The sequence below is a fragment of the Canis lupus genome, chromosome 5 (assembly GCF_003254725.2).
Source record: "Canis lupus dingo isolate Sandy chromosome 5, ASM325472v2, whole genome shotgun sequence".
In the NCBI taxonomy this organism is placed as follows: domain Eukaryota; kingdom Metazoa; phylum Chordata; class Mammalia; order Carnivora; family Canidae; genus Canis; species Canis lupus.
The window spans coordinates 74,025,425-74,042,709 of record NC_064247.1 but is presented as its reverse complement, the minus strand read 5'-3'; the positions used below and the strand labels follow the sequence as shown (position 1 = coordinate 74,042,709).

General features: G+C 40.5%; 1 protein-coding gene across 1 annotated transcript in view; it reads right to left on the bottom strand.

Moving 5' to 3' along the window:
- Positions 1 to 17,285, bottom strand: part of ADAMTS18 (ADAM metallopeptidase with thrombospondin type 1 motif 18) — a 143,573-nt gene that overhangs the window by 19,057 nt on the left and 107,231 nt on the right. Inside the window, exon 20 of the mRNA XM_035716126.2 lies at positions 453 to 594. Within this exon, the coding sequence (XP_035572019.2) occupies positions 453 to 594 (142 nt within the window). The remainder of the gene's footprint in view (positions 1 to 452; positions 595 to 17,285) is intronic.

Genomic DNA, 17,285 nt, shown 5'->3' with positions numbered 1-17,285 from the left:
GGCCTCATCCCAGAGGGGATGCAGTGATATGACACCCGTGTTTCAGACAGAGGCCTTATGTTTGCCTTGCCTGTGTTCTCTCTGGTTCTGACCCTACCTTCCACAAGCTTCAGTGGAGGTTCTTACTGACAGAAAAGTCAGTATAGGGAGAAACTAAACTGTTGGCTGAAAAGAAAAATATAAATAAAGGGGTCTTTTGTAGATTTCTCCCCCAAAATTCAGATATATAACTTTTGAGTCCTGCTTCTGAATGACTCGGATTTTGGGAGACTTGGTTCCTTCTCTGTAGGAATATCCTCAAAGAGTATAATAATATTTGCTTTTTATAGGGATGTTTTCCACGAAACACAGTTCTTTTGTTGCTTAGTTAAATCATACAATTTAAAGAGGTCTGAGATCAAAGAACCTGTTTTGAGAGGAGACTTGGAAGGTAGAATTGGGAAATCCACTACCTCCACCACAGGAGATGGAGCATTCGGACTGCACTGTACTCCAGGCGTGGCTGTGCCTTTTTGAGGCTGGCTGAGTTCCATTCGCGACCTTGGGAAGTGCATACTTCCAAGCTATCCCCGGATTTTTGCCTTGCATCAGGACCTGGACAGCATAAGATACAAACCAGAGATTGAGAGACAGGTCAGACCCTGGCATTCCAGAAATCTCACCAAACGTTTTAAAGATACTTGTACGACATTTTGACCTTAACGTTGGGTCACACCATTGTTCCCAAGTATGTTTTATGTTGATTTCAGGTTTTCCCTTGATACTTTAAAATGTGTATTTCCATGTCATCAAAGCTGTGATTTAGATAGATGCTCAATAGGGAAATATGGCTTGACATTTGCTATATGCCCACAACCTTCAACTCTATGAAGATCCATTAATAAAGCAAAAAAAAAACCTTTTTTTTTTTACAGTATATTGAAGGAAGTAAGGTTATATTATGAGGTCCAATCTTCCCATTTAACCTGAAAGCATGACACAGTACTAACACACAGCGGTGCCTCACAGATAATGGTGGAAACTGAAAAAAATATATTTATATTTATATATTTGTGTATCTATTCATATATTTATATACCCTGGGCCACAATTTAAAGTTTCCTGGGTGCCATGAGAAGCTGGACACAAGGGAGGTACTCCAAAAACTGCAGACTACCCCTATCATCCACTTGAGAATCCAAGCAGGCTTTAGTAGGATTTCCAAAGAGAATCTGTCCAAAGAAAACGTGTCTGTTGATTTTGTACCAGGATGAATGGATAAGACAAAAATAAATAGGATCAGAAGTAGGGGTTGGTAATGTATATACAGGAATGGATTTAATCTCTAATATCAAATGGACTTAGGATACAAGAAAAGATGCTCAACATCACTGATCACCAAGGAAGGACAAATGAAAACTACAATGAGATATCACCTCACACCAGCCAGAATGGCTAAAATCAACAACACAAGAAAGAGCAGGTGTTGGCAAGGATGCGGAGAAAGAGAGTTCCTCCTGCACTGCTGGTGGGAATGCCAACTGGAGCACTACTGTGGAAAACAGTATGGCGGTTCCTCAAAAAGCTAAAAATAGAACTACCCTATGATCCAGCAATTACATGAAGATTTACTCAAAGAATACAAAAATACAAATTCAAAGGGATACATGCACTCCAATGTTTATAGCAGCATCATCTACAATAGCCAAATTATGGAATAGCCCAAGCGTCCATTGGTTGATGGATAAAGAAGAGGTGGTATTATATACAATGGAGTATTACTCAGCTATAAAAAAATAACGAAATCTTGCTATTTGCAATGAAATGGTTGGAGCTAGAGAGTATGATGTTAAGTGAAATAAGTCAGAGAAAGGCAAATACCATATGAGCTCACTCATATGTAGAATTTAAGAAACAAATGAGCACGGGGGGCAGGGGAGAATGAGAGAGAGTGGCAAACCAAGAAGTAGAGCCTTTCTTTAAAAGATTTCATTTATTTATTTGGGAGAGAGAGAGCCCAAGCAGGGGGATCAGGAGAAGAAGAAGCAGGCTCCCCACTGAGCATGGAGCCCAGCAAGGGACTTGATCTCAGGACCCTGGGATCATGACCTGAGCTGAAGGCAGACGCCCAACTGACTGAGCCACCCACATGCCCAAGAAACAGAGTCTTAACTCTAGAGAACACACTGAAGGTTACCAGAGCGGGGTGGGGGGGGGGGACGAAACAGGTGATGGGGATTAAGGAGTGCACTTGTCCTGATAAGCACCAGGTGATGTATGAAAGTGCTGAATCAATATATTATAAACCTGAAACTAAGATTGCATTGTATATTAACTAGAATTTGAATTTTAAAAAAAGGACAAGGATTTAGGATAAATCTGATCCTATAAGGTCTGGCCACTAAAATAAGAGCAATCATTGACTGGCAGATCCTACTTGTTAGGCCCTTTGCTGGGCATTTTCTATGCATTATCTCAAAACATTCCTATAATAGCTCTACAATATAGCTGCTTATTTTTTCATTGGAAAAAAAACTGACAAGAAAGAACTTGTACAGAATCACACAGATGACCAGTGAATAAACTTAAAATAGAATGGGACCACCAACAAAATGTGCCTAAATACTGAAATTTATCACCTTGCTTTTGGTGTAGGCAAACATTATTTGCCTCCCTTTCTGATGCTCTCTTTTCTTAAATATTGCTTTTCTTTTTTTTTTTTTTTCCTTCTTTTAATTTCCAACATGAGTATAAATAGCTGTTTCTCTCCCACCCCAGGAGTCTTGTGGAAAATACTTTACCACTAGGACTGGGCATTCATGCCCAAAGAGCAAAGCAGATTTCCAGCTAAAAATAGGAAGCCCTGGCTCTATCTCTGTCTGGTGGGATCCCACTTCAGTTAAAGCTGGGTGGGTGGCAGCTGCTCAAGGACCTTCATTATACCAGACCACTGCTCAGGATGCTACAAAGTGGTTTCCACTTTGCTATTAGTTTCAATGTCTCCAGGAATATTATGGCTTACTCTGAAGATTCCATGGTGTGAACATCATTTGTTGTACAACAAAATGAATCTTGGTGCCTTCCAGAAACAACCAACATGCTGACAGATGGGTCTTTGTTCCCGTCGCCCCCATCCAAACCCAAACCAACACACAGCAGGTAATAATACCATTAAAACAGACAAATGCCAAATTCTCATTAGTCACCAATGAAAACGTCAAAATCAAGGTCCTAGAAGTCTTATTTTTGAGGATCTTTCTAGTTTTTTTCTTCTTTTTATAGCTCTGTCATACAACTGTTCTTGATATTAAGTAACAACTTAGAGTTTTATTTGCAAACTAGAATTTTGAGAGAGGTTTTACATTCCGAAAATAATCTTGATGCTCATTGACATTTCAACTCAATTTCTCCTTCAATTAAAGTAGTATCTTGTATGTAACACTTTGGGTTTGTTTTCTCTGTGCCATATCTCTACGCAAAATCTCTTTGTACAGAGATCTCATAGGAGAGAGTAATACAGTGCACCTGCCCATGTGTAGCAGTAAAATGTAGGTGAAGCACATAGGAGATATAGTGAGCACTAAAGCCCATGGGGCAGGATGATTTTTACAATCCATGGAGTTGTATCACACACAGGCGTAGGGGAGACATGTTCATGTGTTAAGCATGACAGAGAAAAGAAATCCACTCACTTATCTCCACTTCCTAAGACCATCCCATTCTCTTCCATTCAAACTAGATTCTGACTTTGACTACTATAGGGCAAAAGGGTGCCCAATGGAAATGCGAGAAAAATTAAAAATATTAGTTCTTGCCTTTTGAGTTTAAAAGACTTACGTTGTGGTGATTTCAAAGGGGTTTAACACACTTTCAGTGGGCATTGAAAATATATTCTACTTTCATCTTTTAGACAGACTCTAGAACCTAAGCCATATGTGTCCTGTGGTTTCACTGTAAAACATTTTAAAATGTTGCTGTGAACAGTAGGATGTAGTTTAAGAAAAAAAATTACGCAGCAAGTGTCATTATTATTAAACAAAACCAATCAAGATGTTAAGTTTCTCTCAGCCTCCAGGAAAGCTACCCAGGAAAGAGAATTATCAATGCTACCAACAAGAAGAATTTACACCATCTCCCCTGTCAAACTTGTTTCTGCATCTGTACTCATACTCTAGCTCTCCTTCCTTAACCCAGGATGCCCTACTCTAGCTCCTGTTTGGTCCAGGTTCTCCACCACCCTCCAGATTCCATCTTCCCGCATCTATATAATGACACCACTACTATAGTTGCCCACTCCCCTTATCTTGAGATTTACTGAAATTTGCCTATTAGATCTTTTCCATCAGCATCAAGCATGCTATCATCTCTCTCATCTTAATAATACTCCACATAAGTGGGTGGGATAGATCTCTACTTAATCTCTCCAGCTCATGTCCCATTTCACTGATTCCCTTTACAGCAAAAATCCCTCAAAGAGTTGTCTTCACTCTCTGTCTCCATAGCTTTTCTCATTCACACATGATCCTTCTGGATCAAGCACCCCTCCCCCGCACATCACTGAAACTGTTCTTTCAAGGGCACCCTGCCATATCCAATAGTTGATGGGCCCCATCTTACTGGACACACTGATCACTTCCTCATTGCTTTGCTACCAGAAGCTCATTCTCTCAGTTCTTTTCCTGCCTCACAGAACTTCCTTCCTAGTTTCTTTGCTTGAATCCTCCTTATCTTCTAACTATTTATTATCAAAGTGACCTCCAACTTCTTTACCTCTCGTTTGTCTACATACGTTCCTTTTTTTAAATAGTAAATTTATTTTTTATTGGTGTTCAATTTGCCAACATACAGAATAACACCCAGTGCTCATCCCGTCAAGTGCCCCCCTCAGTGCCCGTCACCCATTCACCCCCACCCCCGCCCTCCTCCCCTTCCACCACCCCTAGTTCGTTTCCCAGAGTTAGGAGTCTTCATGTTCTGTCTCCCTTTCTACATACATTCCTGTAGGTGATTTCATGTGATTTCTGATTTTAAGTACAGTTCATATGCTGACTACTCCCAAATCACAACTCCCCACATTTTCCAAGAGAACATTCTACAGTGATGATAGGGTACTATAATCCCATGTTGCTTCACATGGTAGCCACAAGCCACATGTGGCCACTGAGCTCTGGCATACTACTATGACTAAATAAACTTTACATTTAATTTACATCTAAACTTAAATAACCGTATGTGGATAGAGGCTCCCCTGTTAGGCAGCAGAGCTGGAGATGAAACCCATCCTCTGAGGTTCAGATTCACACATTCAGCTGCCTAGGGAGTAGCTCTACTTGAATGTTAAAAAGGCCTATCATCATACAATATGGAACTCATGGCTCTCCTCTCTGTAACCTACTCTTCTCAATCCCATGTAATGGCAATTGTTCTTTCCAATTGTTCGGGCCAAAATTAAAAAGTTGGAAGCATCCTGATCTCCTTTTTCTCCCACTCTGCATCTGGTCAATCAGGACACGGTTGTTCCGTGTACCTCCAATCTGATCATGTCTCGCTTTGTCTATCACTACTATTACTTCTCTGGTCTGAGCTACCATCATCACCTCTTCTGATTTCCATGGTGAAGGTGCTCTAGGGCTGAGGAGGAGCCATATTCTCCAAATAGAGGAGATAAGGCTGTACCATTCAGTATTATAAAAATTGCTTGCTGACAGTTACTTAAGGGATTACAAACAAAGTGCCTTAGAACCTGTGAAGGAACATCAAATGCTACTGTGAAATTTGGGGTGGGGGCAGGGGGGACGGATCACATGACTAACTGAAGAAGCTTTGTAAGCTGTCATTTCATTAATAAACTATCTTGGTGATGATTTCCACAAAGAAGCCACAAAACAACAGATAATTTTTTCTTTGAGGATTTCTATCCCCTTATGAGGGGCAAACCTTTATACTGAGTTTCCCATTTTTCTTGCCTCACAGTTTAAACAAAAATATCTAAGGATCCTCTGAAGGGTAAAACTTTAATTTTAAAAAATTATTTAAATTCTGGTTAGTTAACATACAGTATAATATTAGTTTGAGGTGTACAATATAGTGACTCCGTGCCTCCATACAGCACACAAGCGCACTCCTTCATCCCCATCACCTATTTCACCCCCCTCCGGCCACGCATCCATCTCTCTTCTGGTAACGCTCAGTTTGTTCTCTATTTAAGACTCCATTTCTTAGTTTGTTCCCTGCCCCTGACCCTCCTTGCTCATTTGTTTTGTATCTTAAATTACACTTATGAGTGAAATCATGTGGTATTTGTCTTTCTCAGACTGACTTATTTTGCTTAGCATAAGACTTTCTAGCTCCATCCATGTCATTGCAAATAGTGAGATTTCATTCTTTTTGATGGCTGAGTAATATTCCTTTGTATGTATATGCCACATTTTTACCAATTCACTTGGACACTTGGGCTGTTTTCATAATTTGGCTATTGTAGATAATGCTGCTACAAATATTAGGGTTCACATTTCCCTTTGAATTAGTATTTTTGTATTCTTTTGGTAAATGGTCCTGCAATTGCTGGATTGTAGGGTAGTTCTATTTTTAACTTTTTGAGAAACCTCCATACTGCTTTCCAGAGAGGCTGCACCAGTTTGTATTCCCACCAACAGTTGATTTTAGCCATTCTGACAGGTGTGAAGTGACATCTTATTGTAGTTTTGATCTGTATTTTCCTGATGATTGGTGACATTGTGCATCTTTTCATATGTCTATTGGCCATCTATATATTTTCTTTGGAGAAATGTCTGTTCATGTCTTCTGTTTTTTTTTTTATGTTTTCTGTTTTTTAATTGGATTATTTGGTTTTAGGGAGTTGAGTTTTATGAGTTTTTAAAATATGTTTTAGATTCTAACTCTTAATTCAATATGTCATTTTCAAATAACATTTTCAAATATTTCCCATTCAGGAGGTCTTTTAGTTTTGTTGATAGTTTCCTTTGCTGTGCAGAAGTTTTATATTTTGATGTAGTCCCAATGGTTTATTTTTGTTTTTGTTTCTCTTGCTTCAGGAGACATATCTAGAAAGCAGTTGCTATGGCTAACATTAAAGAAGTTACTGCCTGTGTTCTCTTCTAGGATTTTTATGGTTTCAGGTCTTCTCACATTTAGGTCTTTAATCCATTTTGAATTGATTTTTGGGTATCGTATAAGGAAGCAGTACAGTTTCATTTTTTTGCATGTTGTATCCAGTTTTCCAACACCGTTTGTTGAAGAGATGGTCTTTTTCCTCTTGGATATTCTTTCCGACTTCGCCAAAGATTAATTCACCATGTAATTGTGGATTCATTTCTGTTTTTTTTTTAATTTTATTGGAGTTCAATTTGCCAACATATAGCATAACACCCAGTGCTCAACCCATCAAGTGCCCCCCTCAGTGCCTGTCACCCAGTCACCCCAACCCCTCGCCCACCTCCCCTTCCACCACCCCTTGTTTGTTTCCCAGAGTTAGGAGTCTCTCATGCTCTGTCACCCTCACTGATATTTTCACTCATTTTCTCTCCTTTCCCCTTTATTCCCTTTCACTATTTTTTATATTCCCCAAATGAATGAGACCATATAACGTTTGCCCTTCTCCGATTGACTTACTTCATTCAGCATGATACCTATTCTGCTCCATTCATCTACATGTCTATTTCTGTGCCAGTACAGAATTTTGTTTGTTATAGTTTTATAATATAATTTGAAGTCCAGAATTGTGATGCTTCCAGCTTTGCTTTTTTCAAGATTGCTTTGGCTATTCGGGGTCTTTCCATACAAATTTGTACATTCCGTACACTTTTTAGGATTGTTTAATCAAGCTCTGTGAAAAATGCTGTTGGTATTTTAGCAAAGATTGCTTTAAATGTGTGGATTGCTTTGGGTAGTATAGACATTTAAACAATATTCTTCCAATCTACGAGCAGGGAATGTCTTTCCACTTCTTTCTGTCATCTTCAATTTCTTTCATCAGTGCTTTAATAGTTTTTGGAGTATAGTCCTCTTTGGTTAGGTTTATTTCTTATTATTTTTGGTACAATTATAAATGGAACTGATTGCTTAATTTCTCTTTCTACTGCTTCATTATTGGTATATAGAAATGCAACAGATTTCTGTATATTGGTTCCATATCTTGTGACTTTACTGAATTCATTTATCAGTTCCAGCAGTTTTTTTGGTGGATTCTTTAGGGTTTTCTATATAGAGTGTCATGTCACCTGCGAATAGTGAAAGTTTTACTTCTTTCTTGTTGGTGTAGGAGCCTTTTAATTCTTTTTGTTGTCTGATTGCTGTGGCTAGGACTTGCAGTACTATGCTGAATAACAGTGGTGAGAGTGGACATCCCTGTCTTGTCTAGACCATAGAGGAAAAGCTCTGTTCTTCCCTCACTGAGGATATTAGCTGTGGGTTTTTCAAATATGGCTAATTAGTATGTTGAGTCATGTTCCCTCTAAACCTACTTTGTTGAAGGTTTTTACCATGAATAGATGTTGTACTTTGTCAAATGCTTTTCAATGTCTGTTGAAATTATCTGATGGTTCTTATCCTTTCTCTTATTAATGTGATGTATCATGTTGATTGATTTGCAAATATTGAACCACTCTTGCAACCCAGGAATAGATCCCACTTGATCATGGCAAATGATTTTTTAAATGTATTGTTGGATTTGATTTGCTAGTTTTGTGGAGGATTTTTGTATCTACCTATCAGAGACAGTGGCCTATAGTTTTCTATTTTAGTGGGATCTTTATCTAGTTTTGGTACCATGGTAATGCTGGCCTCATAGAATGAATTTGGAAGTTTTCCTGCCTTTTCACTTTTTTTGAAATAGATTGAGAAGGATAAGTATTAACCTGAAGAGTAACATTCTTGAGCTAAAACTAAAAACAGCAGCAAAGATTTGATTCCAAGAGGGCTACTAATCCACTTTATATTATCAAAGTACTAAGTTTATTCAGCCAGCCAAAGCAAGAAGAGAAATAACTTACACAATTCATTACAAATATGCACAACATTATATGAATGTATTCATATAATATATGGCACACAGGACACATCATTTATATTTTGTTTGCGGAACACATTAATGCATTCAGTGAATGCATAAATTAATAAAAGATTCTCAGCACTAAAAGTCAAATGACTTAAGGCTTGAGTAAATTGTCTATGTTGCTGTTAATTCACATGCAGAGTCGTGTGTGCCATCACGTAGACTGAAAGACAATATTTGTATAAACCAGCAAAGTTGACTTAAGTGTCTAACATCAGCTTATAAAGGCCTCTGAAAGACAGTAATTATTTAAATAAATAGATATCAAGGCCAAGTATATAAAAGATGAGTACTTGCCAATTATATTATTTGCTTCTCAATGATAATTAAGGTATTCTCTGCCTTTTTCTTTATCCTGTATTGAGAAGAAAAATGACCAAGAACAGACTACATAGCAATCATCTTGCCTCTCACTATTTGATGCGGCAAATAGTCAATCCTTTGGTATATGTGCTGCCGAAATGAGCACAATAGTCAATCCTTTGGTAACAGTGTGTCTGCCTAGCTAATAGAATCTCTATTAGTCACTCTTTCATCCTATTCTCAAAAGAGAGGACTGTCTCTAAAAAACAAAAAAATCAATCCTAAAGAATGGCTACAGAAATTGTAGGGCCTGATACAAAGTGAAAACGCAAGACCTCTTGTTTAAGAAACATTATTGGGGTACCTGAGTGGCTTAATTGATTAAAGGTCTGGTTTCGGCTCTGGTCATGATCCCGGGGTCCTGGGATGGAGCCCCTCATCAGGCTCCCTGCCTGGCAGGAGTCTGCTTCTCCCTCTGCCCCTCCCCCTCTCTCCAATAAAGTATTTTTAAAAATTATTAAGACTTTTAAGTTAGTGACAGCAGAGCAGTAAACCAAACAGAGTCCTTCTGAGCATGAGGCTTTGTGGACTTTGCCGGTCCCACATCCACAAGGCCAGCTTCGTCTGATCTCTAAGGTTGTCACCTGTACCAGTTTTAAGACACAGTTTTAGATTTTCCAAGTTCTGAAGTTCTAAATGACCCTGTGGTCTAACCTTGATGTCACCCATCCTTCCCATATGGGGACTATAGCCTCTGGTGAGGTGGGCTTGCACCTAAGTGCCTCAGTGTGACCCTGGCCGTCCCTTTGATCACAGGCTGTCCCACCCAAACCTGGAGAGCACGAGCATCATGTGCAATAACCACACAGCAAAGACTCCAGCTTCCCCCATGAATGCTGGGCAGCACGTCTGGAAACATCCAGAATAAGGGGTGATTTAGAACATGATAGTCCCTGCCACTCACATCTATTTTAAAGCATTTTCAGCAACCTTGTCAAAAGCAGTCAATAACTGTTCTCAGCACTAGTGGAGAACGCAGATGCCCTCCAGGTCACGGGAATGCCCCCCACCCTCCGTCAGTGGCAGAAATTCACAATAACTGTTTCAGAGCCACCCCACACTGCATGTCAGACTGTACGGCGAGCTGGTAAATGCACAAATTTAGAAAGACCGCCAGTGATTCAGTCTACTTAACTGGACTTAGTCCAGAGAATTTTCCAGCCAACTGGCACTGGGTCTCTAATTTACAGCTGGCAAGCAACCTCCTTAACTACTTCCAGGTCCTCAGTAGAACTGTTTAATGTCTACCTTTAACACACGAACCACCTGACTTCAGACACAACATTCAGCAGCTTTGACCGCAGGGTGCAGAGTTATAAAATTTACAGCTTCTTAAGTTGGAAAACCACAGACGGGCTGGACTCTACCAACTGCCCTCTGAGGGAAGGGGGTTTGGTTTCTGCCTAGGGCATAGGAAGTTAAAACAAAGGACACATTGAGTAATCTTGGTAAACATCTTTCTTTTGCTCCCACTTTTAATATTTAATGTTAAAACTATGAATGCCTTCAACCAGTGCTGCATTTTCTTCATTTAAGGCCTTTTATTATTTTAATTTTAATTTTTTAAAGATTAATTTATTTTTTTGAGAGAGAGCATGTGCACACGGGCGTGGCGGAGAGGGGCAAAGGGAGAGGATCCCAAGCAGATTCCGAGCTGCATGTGGAGCCCCATGTGGGGCTCAATCTCATCACCTGAGCAGAAATTAAGAGTTCCATGCTCAATGGACTAAGCCACCCAGGGGGCCCCCTCATTTAAGGCGCTTTGAAAAAAAAAAAAAAGTCCTAATTCTCCCATGTAAATCAGAGTTATAGGGAGGCTTTAAAGACTGGCTTTTTAATTAATACAAGCTAGAAAGCTTGTTTCTTGTCCTCAATAATTCATTTGACTTCTTTGAAACAACAGCAATGCTTATTGCGCTTATTGCATGCCAAAGTACTGTATGTGCATCGTCTCACTTAAAGTTGGTAACAATACCATGTATCATGAGGAAGGCTGAGTGCTGCTCATACCCCAGTCCTGTAGCTGAACAGACCAATTCCAGGGGCACGGGCCCAGTTAAGTGGCAACACTGGGACTCAGGTCTCTGACACTGACTCCAACTTGACATCTTCTCTCTTACAACACTCTTCCCCAAACTCTGAAACACAATGTCCGGGACCGCACTTTAAAATTCTGAACACTGGGACTCCTGGGTGACTCAGTGGTTGAGCATCCGCCTTCGGCTCGGGTCGTGATCCCGGGGTCCTGGGTTCGGGTCCCGCATCAGGCTCCCCGCAGGGAGCCTGCTTCTCCCTCTGCCTGTGTCTCTGCCTCTCTCTGTGTATGTGTGTCTCTCATGAATAAATAAATAAAATCTCTTTTAAAAATCAAACAGAAGCTCTGAACCCTGTACGAGCCGCTGGAAAGACTGTCTCCCAGGGATTCAGCGGCTCGCTGGAGTGTGTGCCTGCTGCTTTGGGCTCACACCTGGAACCTGTATTTCCCGAATGGGCCAAGGGCTGGGTTGAGCCTCCACGACTTCTCATCCCCTCAGTCCGTCTTCTCCTGTGTTCGTTTGGATGTTTTACCCAGTTGCTCTTGTGACGACTGAGATCCGACCCGCTTTGTAGGTTGGCCCTTCTGGATAAACTGAGACTCGCACCGCACGTTACAGGCCGGGCGACGCTCAGGGAAGGGACAGCCTTGGGCGGCGTGCTGTCACCTTTTGCTAAGGCCCTGCGATTCCTGGAAGCCCCCGTGATGTCGCAGCTCCGCCAGTGGTCTTTGCCTTCTCAATTGCTTCCAGGCTGGAAGAACACGACCAGGTGTCACCAGGGCTCTGGTGCGACAGGAGGCAGCACGGACTCCGCTGGGGACGGGCCGTGCACCTATTAGGCGCCTTCAAAGGTGTGGGCGGACACGCGAGCCTGGCTCCACTTCTCGCTCACCCGCCGGCCTGCCTCCGAGTCTAATGATCAGAAATAAATAGTGTGCTCCGGCCGTCACGGAAGCATTTGCCATGAATTAACCGGAGGCCACGCTTCAAATAGCGAATGGCAGCCTCTAGACGAATGATGTGGCATCAAAAAAGCGCCTCTGAATCGTCCTCTGGAGTCTGAGGTTCGCATCATCTGTTCTGAATTACTTCCCCATTACTGCTTTGCCTCTTGTGTTTTGGGTCCTCGCTCAGTCCAGTGACTTGGCTGTACACCACCCCCCCCGCCCTGGTCCGGGCGCATCTGGACCCACGGCGACCCCAGGGCCCAGCAAGAGCCAGAGGGGGAGCTCGCCGGGCGCAGGCCACCGTGTCCCTGATCGTGCGCCCGCCGCCTGCTCCCCGCCGCCCCCATCATCTCCTTGGGCCCAAGTGCGGACCAAGCTGTTTATTGCAGTTTTCCTTAGAGGTCTCTCTCTGCCCTGGCTTGTGGCGAAGCGACTTCTCACGCACTGGCATTGCCAAGGCTGCTGCCCTGCCGTCGGGGGCAGGACACTGTGAAATGCAGGAGGGCTTCCAAAGAGTTAAACACTCCCACGCTGCCTAACAGGGAGGAGGAAGTCCTCAACATAAAAGAGAGCTTTTCTTTTGAAGACGTCTTAAAAAAAGGAATGAATGCTGTAAAAACATAGGGGATCATATTTCGGTCTCTGAATGGCAACCTGTGGTATCCTGTCATCCTGAATCCTGTTTATCAGCCAGAGATGAAGTGACTTTACAATGAAACACCGGTGATGAATTTCCTCACCTTCCCTCTGACGGTATGCTGGTTTGACACAGAGTGTGAGTCAGTTGTTTGGGGTGTCAGAGACAGAGACACAGAGAGACAGAAGGATGGAGAAAGAGAAAATGAGAGAGACAGAGAAGAAGTGGAAGAAAGAGCCAGAAGGGAGGAGAGGAATAAGGGGGAGGGGAGAGGATGACAAGGGGAGAATGCATCAACTATCAAGTAGCAAAAAAGCTCACCTTCAGCTGCTTCTAAAAACTGTGTCATCTCTAAGGAGATTCCTTATCATGAAAAATAAATTCTGCGTGTTTATAAAAGATTAATTTGTTTGTTTTGGGAGGAGAGAGAGAGAGAGAATGAGTGCAGAGGGGAGGGGCAGAGGGAGAAGGAAACAGAGAATTCAAGCAGACTCCATGCTGAGCGGACCCCGATTCAGGGCTCCGATCCCACGACCCTGAGGCCATGACCTGAGCCAAAACCAAGAGCTGGACGCTTAACCAACGGAGCCCTCCAGGTGCCCCGATTTTTTTTTTTAATTCTTGTCAAGGTCTCTTAAAACTGTACGTTAAACAGGCCTTTTACCCTGTGCTTGAACAAAGTACAAAGGGCATGACCTTACGTTACCTATATCTCAACCTCAACATGGAAAAATATTAAGTTTTCAGCTATTCTCAAAAAGCCCAACATATACCTGTGTATACTTCAGATTAAATGACCATTTTTTGATGAAAGCATGTGTAAATTTCAACTCTGATGATCAGTTTTCACATTTCTGCCAGTTCAAAATCTAAATTCTTACATAACACACACACACACACACACACACACACACACACACAATCTAGCTACGTGGGTATAGAAGTAACACATTTAGCTTCTCTCATGTTCCCAAACTCAATAAAAAATACATCAGGTGGTGAGGTCCATACATAATATCCTAAAGACTTAACATACAAGCTGACTTTTCAATCCTTCTGATGACTAATGAGCGTACTGGTTCAATGATAAATTCTATAGATTTTATGCCAGATTTATGTTGTGGGGAGTATGTTGAATAGAAGAAATATGTGGAAATTATCTAGTTTATAATAACTGTCTCTGTAGTGATCTCAGAAAGCATATGATTGCCAAATCAATATTGATTTTTTTTTTTTATTGCTGGGGTACGTATGTGTATGAATAGTTTTTCCCTGGGTGATGCAGAAATGTAATACAGGGTCCTGAAAATTAGCTCCTTTTCTTCAAGTCATTTACATGTATATGTACAAATGTACTTCAAAATAAAAACTTGATTGATGGACTTAAATAATGCCTTAAAAATTTAAGGCCTAAGACAATCATATAAATCCTTGATTACTCTTAGGAATTTCCCTTGGCCACCAAGGAAATCAATGCAGCCAGCTCTGTTTAAATTGACATCCACCTGTTGCAAATGTTGAAACATGTAGAGTCAAGGTTCCAAGAAGAATGAATGTTTGTAACAGAGACTGCATTTTAAATTGGGTGACTCAGTGATAGAAGTGAAGGTCTGTTTTCCATTTAGTTTAAACTGAGCTTCCCTATAAAGACATTCTATAAGGTTTTGACATGTAAAAAGAACCAGACGCAGAAGGCACTTCTTTTTGGTGTCAGGCCACAAGTTAACTGACAGCAGTCAATTATTCCCAGGATTGCATTACCCTTGCCTTGCACTAGGCTACACCGGGGGGGGGGCGGGGGGAGTGAAAAGATCTGATAAAATCTACCACCCTGGGAGGGCAAGTTGCTACTCTCCCAAATTAAACTAAATCTGCTCTGAACAAACTGGTCAGCAACTTCTTATGTGCAAATTATTCACTTTGGGAAAGGCAAGGATTTTAGGAAGCATATTGATTCCTCAAATGCAATTTAGGAGCTCAAATTTCATTCCTTTAAATGCTATTCACTCTACTGAACTTTCAACCATATACTTTGAGAACTAGTCCTAAGAGATGATGCAATCCAGTGGTTTTTAAAATGTGTATCACGGAAGTTCAGACCTCTTCAGAGGACTTTGGATTATGACCGTGGTTTGGGACTGAAGGGCTGGGATGTGAAAAGGAGAAGGCTGGCCTCTCGGCTTGTCACTCCTGACTTTGGTCAGAAGCTCTCCTTTCATTTGCTTTATTAATACTATTATTACTTGAGTAGTTGACACACAGGGTTATATTTGTTTCAGATGTACAACGTAATGATTCAATAAATTTTGGAGGCTACAAAGATGAGTACGTCCTCTTTCTGCAATTATGGGGTTTGGGATGCTATAAAAGCACCTCAGGGTGCTGCCGTAGGATAGAGTGGAAGACATTAGTTTAGCCTCAAATGAGAAGATTGGGACCCAGAGATTTTAAGTGACTCATGCAAAGTGACATAGGGAATAGCAGAGCCAACCATTTGTATAGATGTTCCTTGTTCTAATCTATGTTGCTTCTAACAAGAATGGGATTCACATATAAAATTCACTCTTTACAGACTATAATGTTTTGGCAACATGATTTATGTCTTACCCACTTGTGCATCTCCAATGCCTCATACACAACTGGGCAAAAAATTCGGTGCCCAATGAACGTTTGTTTAATTTTATTTTTACCAGACATGGAAGTGAACGGGGAAAACTGCTTTGAAAGTAGCTATCTAGATCAAAACATACCACGGTGGTTGAAGATGGGACCTAGCTAAGATATTGGGAGGATCTGATTAATACATATGAAGGAGAGAAACATTATCTCCCCAATGCCATCCCCATGTGTTTTGACAAACATACCCTTCTGCTGAATTTTACACTATAATAAGAACTTAGCGAACATTCAGAAATTTTAAGAGGCCAAGAGAGAAAGTGCTTTCTTTCACAGACTTATACTTTCTGTGGATGGAATAGCATTTTTCACTTTGGTAGGTTCCCACACTTTGATTCCAGCATCCCACAGGGCTATTAAAACACATTCAACATTTTTATATTGGAGTGAACATATTTTTGGCTCCCAAAGTATTCATTTTGGTTCAATCCATAGTTGTATGGAAAGGCACGTGAACTTTATTTAACTTCCTTTAAAGAATATAGCCATGGATTACTTGGATACTGATATATAGTTTCATTTTAGAAAATGTACATTATTGCTTATTGTGATTTTAAGTTTTAAAAATCACCCTGTTCTACCGATGTTGGAAAGGTATGAACATGTGATAAAAACTGAGCAGGAATTTGATGACGTCCTCCTCAGAGCAATAAAGTACAATTTATATATTAAAGTCATTAACCCAAATTCTTTTAAAAGATAAAACAGACATAATGCTAGGTTACTAGATTTGATTTTTCTTTTTTCTTTTTTTTATCTCCTAACATGGTTGCAACTTTTGAATGAAACTGTAACTCCTTTAAAAATACAAGCAAGGCATGTCCAACTAATCATACAAGTCTCCCTCTAGATTGTTTTCAGACAGGTCACATTCCTAAGATGTTAATTTAAGCTTTCATTCAACCTGTAGGTAGAAAGAGTCCATAAAGTACAATTCTGTACAACATTTAAGCAAATGTGACCTTAATCCATTGTGGCAAAACTATGACCTTGTATTAGTAGATATTATTACAGTTCTTATTTTAGTCATATAGTAGTAAGAAACTGTTAAAAAAATACATATCCGGTTGAACCCAGGGAAGACTTTATGTTTTTATAATTTTATTTGGATTTAGCCAAATAGTTCTCCTTAAATTTTGACCTATTTTCAAGGAGGTGTCTGTATTTGCAAGGAGACAGATGGTGGACCTGGCCAATTTTGGAGAACTCCATCACTAACTGAGGTCCTCCTTCCATTTCAACTAATATTCGATAAAGGAGGAAAGACTATCCATTGGAAGAAAGACAGTCTCTTCAATAAATGGTGCTGGGAAAATTGGACATCCACATGCAGAAGAATGAAACTAGACCATTCTCTTACACCATTTCTTAAAAATAGCTCCATCAGGAAAAATTTAGGACCTGGTGAGCACTCTAAAGATTTAGTGTCAGTCAGGGCTACAAAATATGGATGAATGAGATAAGGATTTATGTTTAAATTAAGCAAAGCATAAAGAAAAATTCTTAGCTCCAGGCTGGTATAATGTTCAGTGACAATGTGTCAATTATCTGGTTAATTCGATCAACGCAATGCC